Genomic DNA, 26048 nt, shown 5'->3' with positions numbered 1-26048 from the left:
CAACTTTTTTTACATATATATTTAGAATTTGATGCAACATTTTTGAAGTAGTCAGACTTCTGTTTTTCTTTTACCTCCATGTGTGCATTGGTGTTTTATTTCCACTATATCTAATTAATATATACAATTTAATAACAACTGCCGTGATAAACTGATTAAATTTTCAGAATATGACACTGGCTGAAATATTTTTGACACCTCAGTGTGTCTAAAATACAAGGCTCATTCAATATATAACAGAAAATATGTTGTAACAAATATTTATGACAAGCACCAAAAGAACTACAGTACTATGTTTCAACCTAATCCCCTCTAGTTCAATGCATTATGCCAGCGCTTGATAAGGGCATTGATTCCACAGGGGAAAAATCTTTTGGACCCATGTGTAACCACTCATGCACCGCTAACTGGACTTGGTGATCATTCTGGAACCTCGATCCACTTAGTCCATCTTGCAGGGGGCCAAAGGTATGGAAATCGAAAGGTGCGAGATCGGGCAAATATAGAGGGTGGGGTAAGGACTCAAACTTTAGGTCCTCGGTGGTAGACAATGTGACACTGGCAGTGTGTGGTCTTGCATTGTCATGGAGCAAAAGCACACCAGTGGACAGCAGACCTATCGTCCCTGTAGAATGGAGGGTTTTAGTTTTTCGTGCAACACGTTGGTGTAGGTGGTAATGTCTACATTATGCTTCCATCTGGGAAGCAATTTCACTGACAATAATATGCTGGTTCTCCCGTATCAAGTCCTCCACTTGAGCAATGTTGCGGAGAATCTTCAACACTGGTTATGCACTGTTTGAACTTCTCAGCCCACGCGTACACTTGTGATCGACTCATACGAGTCAATGTACTTAAATGTCATGTGGCGATGAATTTCTATCTATATTAAACAATCTCACAATACTTCTGCAAGGGTGCCGCCAACTTGCGTAACTGTTTCACAGCGTCCCGTGCACGAGGCAGGCATGTCAGCTCCATCTATGAATATCGTACAGATGCCTTCATAAAATTACAAACCCATAACAATCATGGTCGTATTCTAGATTTTCTATACTACTTTTCCGGTTATTTATTGTACTATGCATAGCTTCAATTTCTTCCTTCAATAATGGAAACCAGTTCAATTATATTTTCCAAAATGCAGGAAATTTTGGATATATTTTACAAAACTAAGTGAGTAATGTATACTCCTGTTCAGATAAAGTGGCACATTCTTCAACTGTCCAACACTATAAAGTGTGCCACTTTATGCGAGCAGGAGTGTACAAGGTTTCAAAAACTTTGTGTCTATGGACAAAACTCAAGTTGGACCACTCCAACAACTCATACAAAATGAACAGAAATAGCTTAAACTCTCATAACATTATTATGTGATGGAAAAATATTTCCAATACAGATTATACCCAATTACTTGGGGCGTTCAAAAATGATTGGCACTACAATTTTCTTGTGTTCACAGGTACCATTTACTGAACAATCAAATACAGATTATATTAAAGGTATTCCCCAGCAATGTCTATGCACTGTTGCCATCATTCTGGAGTTTCCGTATTTGCGTAGCAAACCATCCTGGGGGTATCCCGGTGCCACTGGCCGACAACTACATGAAGTTCGTCATTTGTGGTGAACTTCTTACCCCGCATGACCTCTTTCATTGCGTCGAATAGGGCATAGTCGCTAGGAGCGAGATCCAGCAAATATGGAGGATGTGGCAGCACAGTAAATCCTAGTTCACGCACGGTGGCCATTGTCTGGCGACTGGCATGTGGGCGCGCATTTTCTTGTTGGAGAAGAACGCCATGTCCCCATTTTCCTTGGCGGCATTGTTGAATGCGTCGGAGGAGTTGCAGCAGTGAACTGCAGTACCGATCACTGTTGATGGTCGTATTGGGAAGTAGCCAGTCCACCAGAAGTATCCCTTCCTGATCCCAGAACACAATTGCCATTTGTTTGTGCACGAATAGTCCCGGCCGTGACTTCTCGGGACGAGGGCTCCCAGTATGCCTCCACTCCATAGACTGGAGTTTTTTTTTCTGGCATCTCGTGGAAGAACCATGACTCGTCGATGGTGACCAGACGCTCAAAGAACTCCACTGGATCTGCACTGTAATGTTGCACCAACTGTTCGCATATCTCCACAAGCTGCTATTTCTGCACTCTAGTGAGGGGATGGGGTGCCCATCGGGCACACACCTTCTTCATCTTCAAATCCTCATGGATGATGGTGTGGAGGGTTCCCCGTGATAAACCTGTTGCCGTCTGTAGTTTGCATTGTTTGCTTTGCGTGCAGTTACTGGACGCCCAGTGCTTTTTTTACGTTTTTCCGCACATTCCCTGCCATCTTTGAACTCTGCTACCCACCGAAACACGGATCTGAGATTTGGTGCTGTCTCCCCACATATGGCTACAAACCTCTTGTGGATGTCTGAAGCAGTCACTCCTTCCCTCCAGAGAAACCACACTGTCCACCGTTGCCCATGCGTGTCTGCTTCCATGTTGTCGGATCGCTGTCCACCAGCGTACTGGCATGCCGAAACAAATGCTGCTGCTATGCGCTACCTATGGGAAGCAGCAACATCATCTGGTGGCAGTAGACAGTACTATTCTCTATCTTCACGCAGTCATCGACACACATTTCACACTGCTACTTTGCAGGAGTTATAATAGGGGGAGTGCCAATCAATATTGAACGAACTAAATAAAAGCTGTTCCTATACTGAATCTCTCAACAGAGGAAAAAAATGGTACAAATGCTCTTCTATATTTTCATCACTTCGAATGTGCAGTTCAAGGACATCCACCCAGCTCCACGCTTCCCTCTTCCTCTCTCCCACTCCTATGCATTCCCCGTGCAGCACCCAATGAGCAGGCAGAAGGCATGTGTTGGTTGTGTTTGGAGGGGAACAGGCAACTGCATGGGGAGACGATGCCGTGACCTTGAAGCGTAGTTTGGAAATGCAAGCAGTATAACACAACAAATCTTTGAGATTTAGGATGTTAGAATGTGAATGAGTTTTCAATTAGACAATAAAAAAAGTCAGTAACATTATATATATATTTATTGATAATGACTTTCATGTTTTGCAACTTACGTATACACATATATATTATACATATGATGATCTAAGTGGTGTGCACTCTCCGTAGGTGGAGAGAGTTCTATACTACTGTACTAAACAATTTTTGTCTTCTTCGTAATGTCTTTTCTTAACCATAACAAAATTTGAATTTAAAAAAAAAACAGAAACTAGTCTATCATTGCTTTCTTTGGTCATAAAACTATTATCTACATTGTACAATATTTACCAAACCTGAAGAAATATTTATGATCATCAAAATTTTGAGATAACAAAGCACAAAAATTGGAAAGAATACAAAAAAAGGGTCAAGATGATACCAGTTTTGTTAAAACAATCCAACACATAACCTTTGAAACTGAAGTTTGCAGCAGGTGTTTGATCATGTTACTCTGAAGATAAGCATGAACTACAATTGTGACCAACTGCATAATATTACTCCAGGTGAGTCAGGTGATATGAGATGCAAAACTTTATTTAGAAAGCCAATTAGTTGCACAGGGTTTTCTTCATCAAGTACATGGTTTCTATTATATTTGCAAAATGAACAACCAACAGACTCCTTACCAAGAATTATTTTTGTTAGTTTAATTATGTAAATAAAAGCAAGCAGGACAGAAATAAACTGATTTCTCTGCATTGCAGAACTACAAATTAATCACCATCAGTTCTTGATTTAATTAACACCATCACGTCTCTAAAACAGTTGTCAACTAAAGTCCACTACATGGACACCACACTTAACTTAAGGGAACCTATATGATAAAAAGTATCACTCTCGACAGAGAACTACATACAGAACAAACAAGATTAAAGAAATTCCCTAATTTACATGTAGGTGTATTAATATCGACAGGTAACACAGTATAAAAGAAAGAAAAAAGACTAGCATGCAGAATAAAAAACAATGGCCACTTTCAAAATATGACTAGTTTACCGTTTGGCACCTATCCCGGCTATTAGGTGTCAATTTTGGACTTTCATTATGAGGAAACAATTGTACTTGTACTTATTTAAGACATCAATACGAACTAAGGGAATCAGTGAGTGGATAGAAGCTGCTAGCATTACCGTTCATGTGAATTGCTACACAACAATTATCAGACATGGGAGAGAATATGTTAACGTTAGAACTCGTCCAATTTCGCTGTACTGAATGCACCAATATTAGAATCATCTAGCAACACTCGCAATACTAGACACTGGCTACTACAATCCTGGAGATGGGAAGATATTAAAAATATCAATTCGACTCCATGAAAAAAACGTGTGCAGAAAAGAACTTAAAAATTGTGATAACTGGTTAAATCGAGCTACAAATACTGGGCGAGGCCATGAATGAGTAGTCTGGCTCCAAGGTACCCATTCCAGTGTTTATTGTTAATTTAAACAGGGACCATGTTGCCAAACAATTATTTTAATAATGGCAAAAAAAAACTAGTACTTCTACATTATCTAATTGCTCGTCTGGGGCTACCTTTTCATGGCCCTCTCTGTACTTTAGGCAAACAAACAGTAAAGTTGAAAATCTAACAATCAATTCTTAATAATATTAAATTCACTTTTGAACTATCATAGTGGTATAAGCAGAAATCAGAATGAGTACTGGATAGGTCCCACTTAGTATGACACATCAGATTGGCTAATAAGGACTAACACAAACACACAAAACATAATGAAACTAGAAGAACGAAGCAATCAATATGAAATCAGGAACAGCACAACACAGCAAAATCTCAATTATAAATTTCCCTGACACATATTTACTGACACCAGAATGTACAGTACTACGAAAATGCTTCATTGTATTGCATGCATTTTTACAAATAATAACTATAAACAGGTACTAAATATTCAGAAAACAAAGATAAAAAATAAAACAACTATAGTATATACTTTAGGAACATGCAAAAAGTAAAGTTACAAAATATGCAAGTGGAATATGGAGGAAATTACTTGATAAAATTATGACAATATCATGTAAAACAATTCTTGCATTGGGTGCATTTTAAATGGATTTGCCACCAACAAAGCCTAAGTGTTATGGTTAAAAAGATAAATAAATGCATCTTGAAGTAAGAAGACTTGAATAATAATGTTGGAAAAGCAAAAATTATTGGGAGAACAGAAGAATTTCAGGTTAATGAAAATAGCAATAGAACAACAACAGAGGCAAAAGTTTACTATGCTTAGTTGTTGCAATGACCGGTATAAAAAGAAAATTCTGTTAAGAAAAAGAACAGAGCTCAAAAAATATTTTCTTCATTACTAATACAAAATACATCCCTGTTAGCCAGAATGGTAAATAGAGTTGATGAAATTTGGTCTTAGAAAATACTCATGCTCAGACTGAAATCTTTAAATATTTGCCTGTTATCATATTTTGAAACTTTGACGTCGTTGAAGTATACATTCTGGGGTTTTCGAAATAATGTAGAAAGAACAAAGGATATCCTAGTCAATGAGGTTAGAAGTACAAAATACTCGTGCTGGCAGGCATTTGGTGTTGGTTTATAAATATGAAAAGTGCCTTGAAAACACTAAAAGCTAATACTTTCATTTTTACATTCTTTGTGGTACAACTTTATTTTCTTGATACTTCAATGTTAAAAACTTGTATCTTCTTCAAGTAATATTTTTTTTATTAAATTTAAACTGTATCCACAGGCTTAATAATTGATTGTGGTGAAAGCAACAGTAGCACTTCTGACAATCAGTCAACACAAGAAAACACATTAAAAGCTGTGAAAAATGGTTACAAATTTCACCTACTGTTGTCTTCATGATAATTTATTGTTACGCCTTAATATTGTTTAAATGTAGCATAAAAAATGACTCTATAAAGAAAATGCACATTTGTGGCATAGAAACACCGCGAAAATAGAAATGTTGTACTGCACAAGCAACATATTATGTATGTAAGCCAAAGTTCACAAGATGTGAAACATGAATGAATGTAAAGAATTACCTCTTTCAAAAACTTGAAAACAGCACCTACAGTTAAGATTTTAGAAGTAACATAACAGGAAATAATTATAACTCCCAGACCTAACTCAGGTTACGCACACACTGTTCCAAAAAATTACAACCACCTTGACAGTGATAGTGACATGTTACTAAATGTACATACATGTATATGTGTCTAAACTTTCTGAACATTCCTCGTATTATATGCTCTTATAAAACTTTGATTCATAAACTGCAATTATGTTTCCAGTTATGCAAAAATTGTAATAAAATAGAACTTAATATTCCTAAGGAGTAATTTATCCTCCTTGTACAAAAATATATTCATAGGAAACCAGTCATTACGTGTTCATTTACGTGTGTTCTCTGCAAGCGAAGAATCCAACAGGGCATGATTCCGCATGTGCTGCTGTAACACATCTGCAGTGGCAAATTCCTTGTCACAAAGGGTACACTTATTATCAAAACTGCTGTGAGACGTTATCTTGTGTTTCAGCCATGCCTTGTGTCTGGCGAAATCCTTGCCACAGTGTTCGCAAACGAACGATTTCTTCCCATTCTTCGCTTTCTTGTGCATCGACATGTGGAAGGTCAGTTCTCGTTCCGCCAAGAAGTCCTTCCCGCAGATGTCGCAGAACACTTCATTGCGACGACTGCACAAGTGATGTTTCAGTTCGCTCTCCGACTGGAACAGCTGAGCGCACTTGTCGCAGGGGAAGTCCGTCCTGCAGCCCTTGCTCGATGCTCGGTGCAGCAAGAGACTCGTACTGTACGTGAATGATTTTCCGCACGAGTCACACTTGAACGGTTTCTGTCCGGAATGCAACTTCATGTGTTCCTTCAAGCCAACCTCGTGCATGTAGCACTTTCCGCACTCATCGCACTGATGCAGGTTGATGTCGTCGTGTAGCTTTCTGTGTTCTTGTAAGTTGTCAGCATTGAAGAAGGGTTTGTTGCAGATCTCGCAACGTACCGGGTCCTTTACTTTGTGACCTCTCATGTGATGCTTGTAATGGTCTTTCGAACGGAACACCTTATTACATATTTCGCACATGTAGTTTACACCCTTCAAACTGACACGGCGCACGACACTTGAGGAGCTTCGAAATACATGTTCTGCCTCTAGAATTTCTTGATTGCAATCATTTTTATTCTTTGTAGATTTCGCTCGGGACGGTTTTGCAAAAGCTTTATCTAAAACTAAATCAGACATGTTAACGAGAGACTGTGCTTCTCTAGCTTCTGGGGAACTTTCCAAATTAATTTCCTCGATGCCAGAACTGTTCAGACATACAGAATGCCTCAAAACATTTTCTCTGGCAGGTGTAACAGGCACTTCAGTAATATCAACAACTTCTACCTCATTACAACGGTAAGTGTTTCTTTTAATCTCCTTTTCACTATCCTTTCTGGAACTAGTAGCACCATATTGAACATCAGGAATGTCACTCTTCAATCGTCTGCTTCTCCTGGGGCGGGGTCTCATATCAATTGCACCATCACCATGTGTCACCGTTCTTCCAACATCTTCAACCAAATTGCTTCTATTCTCGGCATTTTCTGTAATTGGTGCTATTCTTTCTCCGGCATTATTTACAGTAGAACTACCAAAATTACTTTCAATTTCAACATTGTTCTCATGGATACATTCCACTGAACAGCATTCTTCCTCAGAGGAACATCTGAAACAAGTAAAGTAACTACTCAGTAGAATACAAGACATCACATCATCCACTAATGAAAAACCACATGGATGAACATACAGAATTAATTTTCCCGTGCATTCAAGAGAATATTGACATTGTTACGGACACATTAAGTTTTTCGGCATGGAGAATGTACATCAATATTTTCCCCTATTGTGAAAATAAAATAGATATAGACAGGGTGCACGGTTGCACTTGGCAACTGAAAAACTTTATTTTAATATTTCGAGTTTGATTACGAAAATTTCAATTGTTCTTTTTAATACCGAGCACGGTATGTGTTTTTTAATGTTAGTGTGTTTTCTGTATCACGGGCATCATTAAATCAGAATAATGATAATTTCATTATAAATTTTTGCACTAGTTATTCACTTGAGCCTTCTTTAGAAAAGCCACTCCTGTCAAAGAAATACTTGCATATGCTACGTATTACCATTTGCGTTTTATGAAATAGATCTGTTTGAGGGGGAAAAAACAACAAACAAATGTGTAGTAATTGTTTTCCCCTTATACAGGGAGGTTATTTCAGTCGTTCACCGCCAGAGTGACGGCCGTTCCGCGGACTCTTCATGCAACAGGTCCCGGCAAATTGCGTTCAGGAAGTCCGTAACAGAAACCGCTTGTTTTGTAATGTTTCCACTTTTCACAATTACAGTTACAATTACAATTGAAATAAGCACGTACCTTGTCGCAAGGATGCTGGAAAAGGTGCCCTCCCAAATACAAATATTTCTGGCACCTTATTTCTGACATCTAATCTTAGATTAGTCATCGCTACTTTATTCTCAGTTGTCGCGACAGCGCCTGCAGCTTATCGGGGGTTGGGTGAGTTGTCAGCCGCGAGAGGGCGCTTCATACTGCACGTGTCGGCAGTGATGCCAACCGTAGGGACATGTCCCTACGCATAGGGACTTTTCACTAAATTTCGCCCGCGTAGGAACGTAGGGACAGATTTTGCCAAATGAGGGAAAACGTAGGTACTTTTTTCAATCTTGGTAAATTACATTTTATGAATTAGTTTATCTGGATACTTTAGCGAGGAGGAGAAAAAAGAACTAACTAACAGATCTCCATCAGAATTTTGGAACATGTTATCGGTTACCAAAAACTTTCAAGGCAAGTTCCTTTTTGAAAACATTTCCACTCTCGCGAAAATAGTGCTAACATTGCCGCATTCTAACGCGGAAACGGAAAGAATATTTTCAATGTTAAGTGATACAAAAACAAAAAAGGGAAATAAAATGGGACCAAAATTGTTAAAGAATGCAGGAAATACAGCATCACCAACCAACATCTATCTCTTCACAGCAGCAGCATGTATGACTTCAAATAACATAATCAACAGTAAACGACTCAACGTTATTCATTAGGGGTGTGCTGGATTCTTTACTTTAAAAAGTCGTCAATTCTCGACGTTTTCTGCCTTGTAAGTTTCTGGAACTTATCGAAAGTTGTAAGTTTTTATTCTAGAAATGCAAAAACAATCACTTAAAGTGAAAATGACTTGTAAAATTCGAGATTTCCAGTGCTTCGGGAAATTTCGAACATTTCCCGTCCAGAAAATTTTCCGACTTGGTCGGGAAATTGCAAATTTTTCAGTCCCGAATGTCGGGATTTAAAAAAATTACCGTCCCGATCCCGTCCCGACCCAAAAAATTCAGTCCAGCACACCCCTATTATTCATTAAGGCAAGAATTTACAATACCGGACCCTTCTGTAATTTCTATGCTACGTCTTATACTCACGAAATAATTATTCGTGATTATTTATCTCAAGTTAACATGTTGGGGTGAGGGGGAAAAAATGTTCATTAACGTGTAGAAGTTGTAAAATAAGCTTTTCAATTCTCGCAATGATTCTCCGTATACAAGTATGGTAGCCATATTTGTTGATATGAACAAATTAAAATTAGTTACGCTGTCTACAGCGTTGCCACACTGTTGATTTCATACTTGGAGAGCATGGATCGTGTAAGAATGGCGGAAGAGAACAGTAAAAAAGTTGTTAATGTTGTACAGATTGTTAGGTGGAGTGTGCAGGAGGATGGCTGTGGACTAATTAATAAACTTATGGATTTCAGTATATTGCCCAAAGAACGTGCTTACATGTGACAGCGACAATCACGATGTAGAAGAACTGATTTGATTACAGGTAAATTTGGCAACAGTACATCAATCATAAAATTGCAGGATACGAAAATGGCGTCTTCGATGATGAACGTTTGCCGTTAAAGTGCTACGAAAATAAGATTTTTTATCGGTTCGTAATCACCATTAGCGCAAAACCATTCACGGATAGCCCCACTGACAATTCTCGGTAAGGTTAGGTTAAGTTAGGTTAGGCAAGGCAACCATAGTTAAAATTTGGGCTCGAAAAAAACATGCACGGGTAGCCCAACAAACCATTGACGGATAGCCCCACGAACCATTCAGGTACGGTTAGGTTAGGTTAGTATAGGCAAACATAGTTAAAATTCGGGGTCGTAGTAATATCAGGAATGTATATTTCGTTTTTTAAGTATTGGAAACACAAAATCTTCCGGTAAATAATAAGCAATCGTGCCGATCGCGGACCACTCAATGTCACTTATTTTGCAATTTCTACACGTGACCCCCCAAATTTTAACTTCAAATTCGTGATTAGGAGGCCTCAATTAGTGAGTATGCGAAATATTACAAAAAATCGGGGAGAGGTCCTGTATTGTAAATTCGCTCCTTCATTAATTGTGGAAGCACCGAGCAGAAAGATTTGGTAAGTAAATGTGTATATTTTATCTTCTGTTTGCATGCTCATGAGGTGTTTTTTTTTTAGTCACTTTACTTGGCGTAGGGACATTTGGTCAGTTGTAGGGACATTTTGACTACGTCTGTAGGGACATTGCCGAAAAATGGTTAGCAACACTGTCGGCTACCAGACGTCAGTGTACATTCATGTTCACTTCTGTTCATTTATCAGTACGCGTGTTGCTTATACTGTGTTATTGTAATGTGCTTACTCGTGGCCAGTGCTTTATTGTGTGTTAATTGTTATTCATTCATTACTTATGTCGTTAAACAAATATAGTCTTGAACATAGAGTTTTTATGTACGATAATTACGTGAAAACGAATTCTTGCAGAAAAGTGGTCAGGGATTACGATAGACAGGATCTCTTGAACCTAAGAAACGTGTTGTATTGCTGTTGAAGGAAGTCATTTTCAACATCTCTTATAACACAGGAGGTTAGTGATCATCATTATTATTACTTTTAAATATCATTTTACGCTTTCGGTTTGCTTTATGCGCCGGGATGCTGTCTTCCCTTTCTGTCAACTGAGGATAAAGTAGCGATGTCTAATCTAAGATTAGATGTCAGAAATAAGGTGCCGGAAATATTTGTATTTGGGAGGACACCTTTTCCTGCATCCGTGCGACAAGGTACGTGCTTATTTCAATTGTAATTGTAACTGTAATTGAGAAAAGTGGAAACATTACAAAACAAGCGGTTTCTGTTACGGACTTCCTGAACGCAATTTGCCGGGACCTGTTGCATGAAGAGTCCGCGGAACGGCCGTCACGCTGGCGGTGAACGACTGAAATAACCTCCCTGTATGTATTTCTTTCTAGCCATGCAATACGCGTACATTAGGTTCTGTATTTACAATGTAAACAATGAATTTCAACAACCCAATGTGCTCTATTGTAGTGCTACCTTTTCACACCAGGCGAAATTTGATTTGAAATTAGACATGTAGATTGCAGACTGATCTGATTTATTGTGCCAGCATTGCCAACATACAATCGTTCGGTGCCCAACCTATGGTCAGCAAATCTTTGTTTATTTTCACATTGTTGTTAAAGACTGGAGGTGAACTCCAACTGGTGGTTGGCTGATCAAAAAGTTGACGAGACATTAAAAAACTGGCCCTTACGCAGTAATGTTAAGGTTATTTTCTCCAAATGTTAAAAACAATGAAAAGTAGCATGCAAAATTTGTTAGCAGGATATAATTTTGTGACTGGTCATTATTGGCTGAGGTGATAACTTTTTGAATCAATACGGATACTTAAAAATTTTAACAAGTCAAAAGGGTTCAGAGTATTTATAAATTGCAATATATAGATTTTCCACTAGAACTACAGTGGAATATCAATCTACCAAATATGCGTTAAAATATGCATCATTTCACATGAGATAATCATTTAATCCAAAATCAATCACTTCCCAGGGTGGTTGGCTGACTAAAAAGTTAAAATTAAGGAAAACTGCATTTTGCATAATTTCCAGTATATTCACCTCCTGTGAAAGTGTCTAAGATAAAGGTTTCAAAAGTTAATGAAAATATCATCTTTATTTCTGGGGCTTGAAGAGAATGCTAAACCTGTAGTCTGTTCCCCTTCAGTCAGAACCAGAAAATGTTTCCGGTTTGCATTTTTCAGCCTTTTTTTTTTGGCTTTTAGGTCATTTTCAGTATATTTTGCATTTTTTAATAATTTTTGAGGTTTCTTTTTATCTTTCCATGTTGTTTCATGAGCTCCAGATCTTCTTATTAGCTTAACTTACATACAGAAATTTTCTAGCATTTTTTTAAAGCAAGTATGCTATTAATAAAAAATATGGCCAATACTAAAGCACAATATTATTTTTTTAACTGAAATCTTAGGCAATTGTGGTAAATTTATTTGTCCTCCAGGAAACCGAAAATACTATGGGTGCCTCACCTACTTTGAGGGTCCAATGCTGGCCACTACTATTGCTTTAAAATATGGTTTCAATGTCAAATAGTTACATTAAAAAAATATATAATCTGATGCATATGGAACACAATTGTATTTTCTGATGCTGACCGACTACTGTATCACACAAGGCCCACTCTGACAGGAGGTGAATGATTTATACAGAAAAACATTGTGATGTATTTTATGTAACCTTGAAGTACAAACCCCCAAACAATGTTTATTATCGATTTATTCAACCACTCTTGTAACATGAAAAAAAATCAAGATTTCAATTCAAGAGCGAAAATTATTTTTTAGCCTTCTTTTTAAATTTAAGGTCATTCTATAGGTGGGGACGTGAAGTTTTCTTTTTAACGATAACACCAAAAAGTTGAGGAAAGCAAAATAAAGTGTTTAAAATATATTAGGGTAGGTTAAGAAGGCAAAATGTCAGTGTTTCAGAATTGTGAAATTACGCGAATTATGCCATTTTTCAGAATAAAACCGAATTTTACACTTTAACGTGAAAAATGCCACGAAATATGCAATATAAACTGGTGATAACACTTCTTTTGTAAAAAGACAAAACTACCTGAAGCGCTATTCTGGCATTTATAGTCTACCTGATGATAGTTAGATTCAAGAGAGGTTATCACACTTCATTTATTGCATTTCGTCGCAGACCTAACTGAAACGTGTTTAACCTAGTCCTGAAATAGAATTCACTCCGGAGGGATCTTCACAGAAGGAAAATTTCCATGGAGAAGCAACTGTTGTTTTTTCAGATTGGGGGGGGAGGGGGCATGTATATGTGTGTGTGTACACAAAACGGTACTTTGAAGTCCCAGAGGGATATTTTGGTATCGTCAGGGAAATATGATGTGTATGATTATGTTCAAAGATTTGGGTATCATCATTTAATAAACATTTCATATTTAGTGGCTGATGAGATGAAATAGTTTTCCAAATGGAAGCAATTTGGTCATTTCTCACAAAGGTAAGGCATAATATTTTTTTGTTATTAAAACTAAAATTTGTCTAAATTTTCCAGAACTAAAACAATGCGAAAATCTTAAGCATAGAAGAAACAGTAAAAATGCATGTAAAACTAAAACGATGTTAATTTAACCATTAGTATGCCGTGCAGTTTGACGAAAGTAAGCTCAGTGTCGCCAAGGCTTTGAGCGCGAACTTTGAATTCGTATACATAATGGAGAAAAATCGTAATAACTCTGGCACTATGGGACCAATCTACTTCGGATAACTTTTGTTTTGCAGGTAGAACATCAGTGCATGCAACCATGTAAAATTTGGATGCCCCAACCGTGGGGGGGTTTACAGGCAGGGACTGCATCCCCCAAATTTCAATGAAAAAACATAAAAATGTGGAGTTTGCCCCCTCTTCTCCAGCTACTTTGGGGAGCAAACCCGAACTTTTGCTTTCTTTTCGTTCGCACTTGCATCTTGTGTAGCTACTGTGAATCTATTCCTTCCCTGTTGACTCGGCTCTTTGTGGAAATATGTCCGGAAGGAAACGATTGTGCATTAGGGAGATCGATGAGCTGTTATATGATACGAACTGCTCAGAACCGATTATGTCAAGGCCTTTCCTAACAGAGGAGCCTTTGCAATTGTTTGTTTTGTCTATACTTCTGGATTGACTCACGCTTCTGGCCTCTGGCTATTATCAAGCTTCATTGCAGTTCTAACATAGAGGCGACAGAAAGCTGACACCGCCAAACCTCATCCAATCCCTCCTCTCCTTGACCCCCCCCCCCCGCCACTAATTCAGCTGGATCACCAGGTCCAAACACAAAGAAGAATGTGTGCCTTATCAGTACTAAATCACAGCGTTGGAAGCTTGGAGGAAAACAGCATCGTAAATACCAAGCATTTATTGTGTCTGTCAACTGAGGAACCCAAACACGTGACATATTCCGAGAAAGGGGGGGGGAGGAAATTTTCGTAAACACGATTGCAAAACATGTTCCGGAATGAACTGTCAGTGTTTCAACCTCAATATACAAATATAAGTGTGGCAAACCCTCGAAAATTGTATCTAAAGCTGTTTGTTGCACATCTGCAACGGCGGCGACAATGGACATATTTTTTTGTTGCATATCTGCAACGGCAGCAGACTAGGGTTTTAATAACATCGAATGTAGCCCTAAACCGGAAAAAATAACACAGAATTGCAGTAAAAAAACAACAGAAATTTAGGGAAAAACAAAACTCCACATCCCTATTTTCTAGGACATCAACTTCTCGACTCTTGTCATAAGACAAAACACTCAAATTATGGAAAGTATCAGCCTACATCAGCAACTCAAATTCCTAGCTCTCCATTCCTGATACCACTGGTAGAATCTGAACAAGCTTAAAAACTTTTCTTTTAATTTATGGTTGTTAAAAATGAAGCGAACAGCTTTCTTAATATAATGTTTCAGGAGACAACAAGGTGCAAGCAATAACCATACCCCACCACTGTAAATAAGAAAATTGAGTTGCTGCTAAAATCACTCTAATCATTTCAATTCTCAGCATACTATGATTACAGGGGTTACAGATTTGAATCCTGACCTGATAGGGCTTTCCCAATAACATGGTGGTAGCATCACCATATTGTAATCAAGGGGTCCCGGGTTCAGTACCTACTGAAAACAGAGTGATTCCGATCAGATCCTACTTCAAACTGTAGGTCCAATCCCAATTGGCCTTTCTGTGCATAAAGTGGACTTAAACTCAAACGAACCTGGACATGATTGTTCCTTGTGAGAGTTCCTTTATCAAACTCACCATATTGTCGCGATTAGCAGAAAGTGGCAGAAAGAGTAGCCACACAACAAAAATAAATTCAAATCAAACCTCAATTCACTTGGCAAACGTGTTTGTCGGACTTGTTCTAAAGTCTTGAGAGAAAAAATTAACTGAAACAATGCACTAAAGTCAGGAATAAGGAAAGAAGATGGATCACATCCTATAATCATGGATGCCCGCAGGATTTTTCCAGGGAGGGGTAAGCAAGGTAATGTTTTTCCAGGGAGGAAAAGGATGCATGTTTTCCTCGTAAATAGTGATGCCCCCTCAAAAAACATTATTTCAGTCTGAAATTATCTCATGTTTCTTCAACTTTGAATTTGAATTTAAAATTTTGGGTGCGTCAGCACTAAGGCTATTTTGCACCCGTCACATTATACGGGGTCCAGCCAATTATCATTACACATAACAACTCTATAGTTGCATAACTAAAATCATAAAATATTAAAATCTTCTGACGTTTGTTAAAAGCTGAGGCTGTAAAGGAGCAATCAGGACAAAACACAGGACAACACAAAGAAAATTATACTGGCCATGGGGTCAGTCGCCAGAGCCTCGTTAGTCTGCAGTCCAGGGTGTACTATGTGGGAGTGAGGTTGACTATTGGGTGCACTACATGGGAGGAGCACCCCTTACCCCCTCATGTTTCTTCAACGAATTTATAATAATTAATATAAATTTCTGTGACAAATGAAATTATGTGTGAAATATATACTCCAGCAAACTTGTTAAAAACAACAAAAAACACACAAACAGCACGATAAAAAACACTTTAGGAGTTCTTCCAAGCTTTTGATTCCATCTCGGAATCATCATCAGGGCTGGTCGAGAGACAACAAAAGGGACACGGTTTAAGTTCCTCTTCTTATCGTGTTGTTTTTAACAAGTATGTTGCCGGCACGTGACATAAGAAGTTTTTTACTGTCATAATACCACAGCAACTTACCTTTGAGTAATAGTTGCCTCTGCTCTACTCCCACCTTCACGCAAAGACCTTCTCAAATTCGTCATGTGGAGACTGAAACGGGTAGGTGGAGCCTTGGAACATTTCACAGCTCCTTGCAACGGCATTGCGAGTGGATCACTTTGGTCCATGTTATACATTACTATAGACATCTCTGGCTCTGTACATGCTGATGTTTCTCCACGCTGCGACAGAATTTCACTTTTTACACAAGGTAAACCGTCATCGTCAAACTTTACGGTTTTTCTCTTGCGCTCCTCTTCTCCACTGTGTGACCTTTTTGTATTCTTTCGTCCATCTGCTTCCGTAAATTCACCGAGCAAACTTCTGTTTTTATCCCAATTGTCAGTTTCACCTTGAACATTCACTGGCTTTTCTTCAGTTGTACGAAGCACTTGTAGCTGCGACTGGTCATCATATTCTAATTGTACTTTAGAATTTTTCTGCTTCTGTAAATATTCATCAATAAGAAATGATGCAACCCTTTTCACGGAATTTTCATCATGTGTGGTTTGGAAGTCAGCTGTACCATTAAGTGCATGTTTTCCCCTCACTACATTATTCTCACTTCTGTCAAAATCACTGTCTTCATCATCTGACACAACATCACAGCTACTAACATTTCCACTTCCTCCAGCAATGTCCAATAAGCTGATATCTACGGCATCGCAATCATCTTCATTATTCTCTGCATTCCTCTCCTCAATCTCACCGTTCGCTGCTGTACCCTGACTTGTAGATTGTATCTTCGCAATAGCTGCATAGGGCACCATATGCAACTCCACATTACACTGCTGATGAAACAAAGAAATTACGCAAATAGAGAATATCAACAATTAAAGTTGCACATTTATTTGTATACCCACGGTGAAAGTTTGAAAACAGACTTCAGTATTATTAATCTACATTTGACAATTAACGTTTAACACTTAGGCACTGACAAAAGTGAGCTGACCACCTAGTAGGCAAAATCACACAACATGTATCTTGAAAGGTGAACTTATTAGGTCACATGCAGATTTTCAGAATCTCACTAATATTTGACTATTTGAGATGCCCAACTTAATTTCATTATGTTTTAGCAGACGTAAGAGCTGTATCTCTAGCTAATTCCATAGTTATGTTACGTACCCAATAGGACCAAGTAATGTAAATAGTTTGCTAAAGAGGAATAGAGATGGCAGCACCATGCATGCAAGATTAAGAATTGGCATAATATATGTGAATAACCTTATAAATAAGAACAAAGCAAATTGGAAAGATGAAAAACAATAGAATCTACTATAAGAAGATAAAGAAAAAATATAAAAGAAATAAATTAATATATATATTGGATAAATCAAATCAGTGATCATACGTAAGTTAATATGAAAATTAAAGAAGTCAAAGTACTGATACAATTTTTTGCCTTTGAACAGATATTACATCTGTCTGATTGATTTATCATTCCCATAGCGGAAATTTTGTTTACATCAGTGGCGGCTTGTTCCAATCGATGCCCCACAGCACTTTTTGTTTGTGCATTTCAACCCTAGCACCTACTTGGATGCGTGTGTCAGTCGTTTGCACCAAGTATACACTCTGTTGTACCCAGTTAGTGTTGGTGCGTTCCAATTGCAGCCGCAAGGGAGGATATTACTATTATTCCCAAAGTTTAAAGGAAAAAGCTGGAAAAGGATAAATAAATAAAATCGTCAAAACATAAATAAATTGAAATCCAGAAGGAAGTCCAGATCCAGAATGCCCATTACGAAGGAAGTTCAGATATAAGAATATTCAAATAGAGAAAAGAAATAATAAAAAGCATATTGGGATGAAAATTGACTGTAAACGAGAATTATAGAAGAAAATTACTCCATGTATCCTGTGTTTAAATAATATATTCATTTAATCGTCTCCACTGGAAGGCATCCTGCCTGGTTTAGTTGTCTATAAAGTACCCTACCCTGTAGATATTCTAGCTGAGGTTTAAGATTAAGATTCATGCACCTTGCACCAAATAGAGGTACCAGTTATGAATGTAATATTATCAAGCTTTATCCTTGTGTGTTCTTTAACTGAATCATTTGAAAAGTTTTATTTTATTTTACAAAGTTAGTATTTTTTACTTTACAATTTGATTCAGCTAGGAGATGCATCGTGTAGAATTCCAGCGAAAAATTCCAGTCGGCCTGGACTCAAACCTGGGTCTGTAGCATACCTTGTTGTTTCTCTACCTACTGAGCCACTAAGTCAGTATTGATTTGGTCTGATTTTTCACTCTCTGTGCTTTACCTGCATAAATTTTGTGGAATTTCTACATAATATATTTCCTGTGTGCCATTAAGGGAATTTACAACTCTGCGCTGTAAGAAACTAGACACTGTCTACGTCATCATTGTTTCAGAGGGAACAGGTCTCCTTGAAGCAGCACCAACAAAGCGGGGTTGGGAGTTATTTGTGTTAATTATTTTATGAGTACTAAGTTTGGTGACACTTTCTTTGGCACTTGCTTTTTCACTTTCTGGATGCGCATACAACTGATTTTTATGAAGAAAAAAAAAACCTCCAAGGCCATACTTGGGAATCAAATATCTTCGTTATCAGTGGTCTTCACACCCTGAAACATAGTACATAAACATTGATATCTACTGATTTAAAAAAAAAATTGACACAATTCTCAAGGGGGTACAGTAGTTACGGGGACCCATTAATATTACTTTAGAAGGTTAATGAATCAGTTTAACACAATAAAAAACACTTTAGGATAATAGTTTTTCTTGTATGTACGCATTGCTTGCATGATAGAATTATTTTCCTGTAGTTTACGGTTATTACAAGCATAAGAAACGTCACAAAGAAAAAACTGTTTTCTTATGCTTGTAATAACCGTAAACTACAGGAAAATAACACTTTAGGAGTTCTTCCAAGCTTTCCGATTCCATTTCTGAATCATCATCAGGGCTGGTCATGAGGCGACAAAAGGAATGCAGTTGAAGTTCCGCTGGCATTACTCGTGACACATTGCATCTTTGGGGAACATTTGCAATTTCATATTGGATTGGTAAATTTTTTGTTATCCACAAATTTCATATCAGTACTTTTGCATTGATGGTAACAATTGGGTACCGATTCATCACTAATAAATAATAACATCTTGCAGCCCTATTTAAAAGTCACAGTCTCATTCAAAATTAATGATTTGCAAATACAAAAGAAAATAAATACTTTATATCTTACCGTATACTTGCTGTCTGGGGGAATAGCACCAGTCAGAAGCAGGTAATTGTGCATCAGGATATTCTGCGAATGATGGCACTTCTCTCGGAAACTATCCAGCAACTCCAAAGTGCACACACAGCTGCAGCACAGAGTCTTAGGAAGAGGGTCATTTTCAGAAATCTACAAGAAAAATGGTTCTATGTTAGCAAAGTCTTCAAAACCCTCAAAACACCACAATATTCGAAGTTTTCGATATCTATCAAAAATTGTGTAACTACTAGTTTCAGTAAATTCTCATCCTTTATATTGGAGAACATGTGTTAGAGTATCTGGCTCAAGTTCCTTTTATTTTATTGCTATATTGTTTATGCTACAAATGCAATTTTAACATGGTTCAATTTCGATTTACTTCTGTTAACATATACTGCGGAATTTTAACGCTTACTTAAGATTCTCTTCAATATATGCCTTTGTAGTTAGGTTAGGCAGGCCAGGTTTGGTTCTCTTAGCATTAAAATAAAGTCCCTAAATACATTCTTGTAAGGTTCCGATTTACTTCTCCATTAATTCCCACTAGTCTGCGATACTTCCAGTTGTTTGTCAATGGAAAGTGCAATGTAGGCTACATGGGAAGCGTGCATGCTTGCGTAAGATAATTATTAAGTTGTTTCTTTCAACATAAATAACTTTTTTCGAAATCCAAACAGTGCTCATTACTTTAACCCATTAACGCCAAAAAAATTTCTTAGATTTTTTCTGTTAAAAAAGTTTGCATTTGGTTACCTCAGCATGAATGTTTATATGAGAGAATGAAAAATGTCATAGTTTGTTTGTAAAAGCATTTTATTGGCTGATCCCCATTCGGGGATAGCGTGTAAATTAGTGACGCATTTCTATTTCCATTTAAACAACTAATTCTCAATCTCGTCTTGCATTTAAGATACATGAATACATAGATATATAGCATGGATGTATAACAACGTCCAGTGATAGTGATTAGGGGCCACTTGCTTTACCACTTTTTGTCACTTTTGCCCCCGTACCATGCTCTAAACATTATCTACCAAGGGAAATTAAACTGTCCTTGCCCCTCCCCAGTTTTGGAACCAAATCGCCGCCACTCACAATGATAAACAACACACATGTATTATTATGAACACGCAATAATGTTCTTGTATTTACAGAAGTGTTTATTTGTACCACACGTTAAAACAGTCAACATGCTAAGTTTTTGAATGAAATACTTATTTGTGGCACACTTTGAAACAACCGACTTGCAAACCTACATTGCATTTCTTGCACTCTTTACGAACACTTTTCTTGCAAACTCCACATTTTCTTTTTCTTTCCCTCTTCAGTCCTTTGTATGAAGTGTCCCAATAGGTCTTTTTGAATATTCTGTCAAACACATTTTGCTCCTTTAGGATAAGATGGTGTCCCTGGGATTTTGATGTCAGCTAAAGAGGTCAGCTGATGATACACTCAACAAATCATCCGACGGAAGGTGAGAAGTGGCAATTTGTCTTAAACAAATAAATACAGCACATGTCTATTGACCACAGCTACGTCAATTGCTTTTGTTATCAAAGGAAAATACCACTTTTCCCCTCAAAGTTTTGTGCAATATTTCTGAAAAGACCATTCAAGCATGTCGACTCTGCCCATATGCTTCTTACATTTAGAAATTGCTTTTGGTTGGGAAAAGGTCACATATTTCTTTTCAGGCTTTGACCATTTTTTCATTTGCGGAAATGAATGCAGTCGCTGATGATTTGACATCACTTTCACTATGTTGTTGCCTTTCAATGTGATAGTGAGGACCTCATTGCTAATGTCAAATCTAAAATCATGTGTACCACGAGGTTCTTTCTTCATTATTTTGTCTGTTTTATACTGGCAACTTACTCATTCAATTGATGCGAACAGTTGTTGTAGCACATATTCCCATTTGTTTCAGTTCAAATAATGTACTCAAGGGATCCCGGGTTTGATACCCGGTGGAGGCACATAGTGGTTCAGATCTCACTTTAAACTGTAGGTCCAGTCCTGATTAGCCTTGCTGTGCATAAAGTGGACTTAAAACACAAACTCAATAAATCAATGAAATAATTTTCATGTCTTCTGGCAGAATTTCCACAATATTTATTGTACCACAATGTTCTTCATCTGAATCACTGCCACTAACACCAAAGTCCAAAAGATCTAAAGCTTGATTCAAGATCAGACACATGTGCCAACTCACACAACTAACACGACTCAGCCGAGAAACACCATTGTTGCATTTGTTGCACAATTCTATAAATATTTCTGGAGCAAGTGAACGAAAACAAGTCTCTGTGCAAGTAGTGACGCGAGACAGCTTCACCAATGAATATGTGAGAGGGATTAGGATTGTATGGAGGGGAGGAAAGTGACTGCAGTTACCAGCCTTTGCAGCAGCGTGTACTGCTATGTTCTGCCCACTAGATTTCCCCCTCTTCTCTGCCTTGCTCCAGAGATACATGGGGCAGAGTATAGCTGTTTTTATGAAAGAGTCCATTATGCTTACTGTAGGCAGGAATGTTCATGTTGCTAGGTAGTTTTTTCTTGCTTGAAATAAAATACCAAACTCTTATTGTTACACAAAAGGGAAATTTACGTCTACAGAAAAGTTACATGACAAATTGCACTGTAGAGCAAAATGGTGTATCATATACATGAAGATCTTGATGAAGGTGATATATAGAAAGTACAAACATGCTATGTTAAAAAAATTGAACTCAAAAACTTTATACAACTATATTTAAAAATTATTATTAAAATGAGAAAAATTGACTGATGAAAATATTGCATTTTTGAACATAATTGTATCAGCAAGTAAATATATTTAAAATTTCTGTGTTAACTCTCTTTTTCTTTGCTTTGTCATGCAAGAAAAAAAATTGTCAATATATTATTCTCAGTGAAGCAATATATGTGTGATCCCCAAATGGGTATCATGGGCATTAATGGGTTAAGGAAGGTTCAAATTTTCTGTGACAATGATTGCCAAAATTCTACGATAATTAGTCTTCCTGCTGGGAGAATTTGGGTAACGGTTCTGATTGTTTTATGATTTGTTTCAAATTCTCCTAGCAAGAAGACTAATTATCACAGAATTTTGGCAATCATCATCACAGGAAATTTGAACCTTCCTTAAAGTAATGAGCACTGTTTGGATTTCGAAAAAAGTTATTTATGTTGAAAAAAACAACTTTATAATTACCTTACGCAAGCATGCACGCTTCCCATGTACAATGCATTTTCCGTTGATAAACAACTGGAAGTATCGCAGACTAGTGGGAATTAACGGAGAAGTAAATCGGAACCTTAGAAGAATGTATTTAGACTTTATTTTAATGCTAAGAGAACCAAAACTGGCCTACCTAACCTAACTACAAAAGCATATATTGAACAAAATCTTAAGTAATCGCTAAAACTCTGCAGCATGTGTAAAGTAGATCTAAATCGAACCATATTAAAATTGCAGAGCAATTTTACTATACTGGAAACTTCCCCAATTTATTTCATATTTCGCATACTCAATAATTTAGGCCTCATAATCACGAATCTGCAGTTAAAATTTGGCGCTCAAGTGTAGAACTTGCAAAATAAGCAGGTCTGTGATCGCAACCGACACCCTCGATTTCTCAAGAAAACCAATGGCTATCGCAAGATTTTGTGTTTCGAATACTTAAAGAACAAAATATATATTCCTGATATTACTATGACCCCCAAATTTTAACAATGTTAGCCTAACCGTGCATAGTTTGTGGGACTATCCATGAATGATTTCTGGGGCTAACCATGCATTGTTCAAGGGGTGTAAGGCTAATTGCACAGCATAATGAATTGCGAACGTCACTTGTTCATATCAGAAAACATGGTTCCCAATCATTGTTTCTGTATCGAGAATCATAGTGGTAATTGACAAGTTTATTTTACAACTTTTACACATTTTTTTTACAATTTCTACACGTGAGCACCAAATCTTAACTGCAGATACATCATCAGGCATTTTCTGGTATTGTAAAATCATACCAAAATTGCATTCGTAGTATGATGAAATCGCAATAAACAAAATGAACTTGGGCCAAAAAATGTAATTGTTGTGTTTTAGATTTTTCAGACAGTGGTACAATTCTACCAATACTTAGTCTTTCCAATATGAAACTTTGGGTCCGTGCTCACATTCTACACCCTCGATTTCGCAAGGAATTTTTTTTAATGAAGATTGTGTGTTTACAATTGTGAAGAACCAAATTCTGGAGAGCGGAAACAAGTATTTACAACTGTACAGCCGTTTGGAGTTGCGAGGTGGAAGTCTACTTGGGGCCATGTTATTTTCGTTGCACACGTACCGATGGATGTATGTAAACGTCGGTTTTTCAGGGATAAACACCAAGAAATGTCGAAGTTGAATTTGGAAGTCCAAAAGAGAAGTAATTCGTATGTCAAAAATCTTTTGTCCATTTCCACAGAATACTACCCTCTCCTTCCGTTCCGTCATAAAAATAAGAACTCGCAAATTATACCATACCACAAGTCATTCAGGAAATACAACCCTCTCCTTTATGGCCTGCAGTTGCCAAAAAGAAATGTGCACGATTCCACAAGATAACGTATTTACACACCCCGCCAATACATCACACAACTAACATATCGCAAATTATCCCATTGAACAAGTCAATCATAAGAAGAAAAAGAAAATGTGCAGACATGCACCTGTAACATGAATCCATGTAAAAGTAAAGTGTTCCCCTGTGCTTAGCACCACGCCATGAAGGCGTATAGGGGGTGTGGGGGTAACATGAATCCATGATGGACCTAAAAAAACCATATTGACATTACATATGTAAGGAATTTTAATATTAAGAAAACGTAAGTTTCGTAGCACGTAGATCTAAAAAATTACCTTCCGTGCTATAAGTATTGAAACACCCTTTGTTATAAAAAAACTAAATTTTTGTGACGAAAATATTCTAAATGTGCGGGAAATCGAGGGTGTAGAATGGGACCACGGAGCCGAAACTTTGAAAAAAATCATTAAACATTCGGAACCACTACCGATTTTTCACCAATTAACTTGGAACTGTTACTTGCTTCATTATCCTCGTTTACTTTTGGTATTTGGGAATTATATGAAAATTTTAATATTATGTCCTTAGTATTATACTCTTTCATGTCACAAAAGTCTCAAGAAGTGCAGTTAATACTTAAAAATGAATGACACACAAACTGATTGGATCTGTCAACTCAGGGGTTACAACTTTGTTTTGATTGAATTAGGTTACCGTCGCTTTCTGCCACTTTTGTCTAATTGCGACGATGGGGATAAGTGATGGTATGATTAAAGGGACTAGCAAAGAACACCCATTGACCCAGGCCTGAATTCGATCATTATGTCCATGTTCACAATAAGAATAGCTTTACCAATAATTGTGCTTACACTGGTTGGCATAACCTTTTTGCATTTAATTACTATTAACTCATATCTAATACGCACTATATGAAAATATATACGTACATATTTAACGTCTTAACAAGTAAATTGAGGCCCGATACTTACCATCATTTGTAAACAAGTTTGAATCTTCTGGTAAATCGACCTGACGCGTCCTTCTTCCCCAAAGATATCAAGACTCTTTCTTCCTAATATTTCCGTAGTGGATGCGCACAAACGGCAAATTTTATCGAAGTCTGTAAATTCGTTCATTTTTGACGAAGTTGTTGTTATTCAACAGTTTACATTTCTAAAGAAACAGACTTGGCGCGAGCCTTCGGAGATTCCTTCTGGTTTGATTCAGTTTGATTGATGGACATAATCGACATAATATAATCGATTATAGCTATTATTTCGAGTTAATCGATCATTGGTAACGAAACGCACGTTCGAACGAAGAGCACTTCTCCGCGGTTAATTCAATTTTTTCAATTCAATTTTATTACTCCATATAAACCATATACATTGGTATTTGGAGGGTTCAGTACAGTTCATATAAAAGAAAAATATATAATTACAAATTTTCTATAATTTACAATCTAGATATTCACTAACACTATAATATTCCTTATTAACTAATAGTTTCTTTAATTTATTTGTGAAACTTGTCATACTTTCGGCTTTTATATCATTTGGTAAATGGTTGAATATTTTAATTGCCATCTGTTGGGGTCCTTCTTGAACTAATGTTAGCCTGGTGAAGTATGGCTTTAAGAGCTGTTTATTTCGGGTGTCATGTGTGTGTTCTATTGAACTTCGCAGCGCAATATTTTTTCTGGCATATAATGACATTTCATATATGTACAGAGAAGGGAGCGTTAATATTTTAAATTTCTTAACCAACGTTTTGCACGATTCCCTAGGCTTTATACCTGCTATAATCCTAATGGCTTGCTTTTGTTTTCTAAATGCTTCTAAACTTGCCGGTGAGTTCCCCCAAAATTCTATTGCATAATTTATTAGTGAATGAAACATTGCATAATATACCTGAATTAGTGAATTTGTTTGAAGTGTTTGTTTTAATAACCGCAGTGCAAATATTTTGGAATTTAGTTTTTTAACAAGTATTTTTACGTGGTTTGACCAATTTAGATTT

General features: G+C 37.2%; 1 protein-coding gene across 2 annotated transcripts; it reads right to left on the bottom strand.

Moving 5' to 3' along the window:
- Nucleotides 1-3144: 3144 nt before the first annotated feature.
- On the bottom strand, nucleotides 3145-25244 carry LOC146003664 (uncharacterized). Of its 2 annotated transcripts, none has more exons than XM_083142017.1 (4): nucleotides 25019-25244; nucleotides 19450-19611; nucleotides 16213-17024; nucleotides 3145-7729 (listed from the first exon to the last, which is right to left on the bottom strand). In XM_083142017.1, the coding sequence occupies exons 1-4, from the start codon at nucleotides 25163-25165 to the stop codon at nucleotides 6397-6399; spliced, it is 2454 nt and encodes an 817-aa protein (XP_082998143.1). In that variant the 5' UTR covers nucleotides 25166-25244; the 3' UTR covers nucleotides 3145-6396. The 2 variants fall into 2 exon arrangements, with proteins under 2 accessions (XP_082998143.1, XP_082998144.1); XM_083142018.1 differs by having other exon boundaries at nucleotides 16213-17021.
- Nucleotides 25245-26048: the final 804 nt, after the last annotated feature.

This window comes from Lepisma saccharinum, chromosome 20, assembly GCF_977018435.1.
Source record: "Lepisma saccharinum chromosome 20, izLepSacc3.1, whole genome shotgun sequence".
In the NCBI taxonomy this organism is placed as follows: Eukaryota; Metazoa; Arthropoda; class Insecta; order Zygentoma; family Lepismatidae; genus Lepisma; species Lepisma saccharinum.
This window is presented reverse-complemented; position numbering and strand designations above follow the sequence as displayed.

Bases quoted from the DNA above. Each gene is read 5' to 3' on its own strand.
- LOC146003664 (XM_083142017.1), bottom strand. From the start codon at position 25,165: ATGAACGAATTTACAGACTTCGATAAAATTTGCCGTTTGTGCGCATCC. The intron at 19,612-25,018 runs GTAAGTATCGGG...TTTTTCTTGTAG, and splicing joins AAACTTGTTTACAAATGATG to ATTTCTGAAAATGACCCTCT. The intron at 7,730-16,212 runs GTAAGTTGCTGT...TACTTGTTTCAG, and splicing joins GAGGCAACTATTACTCAAAG to ATGTTCCTCTGAGGAAGAAT.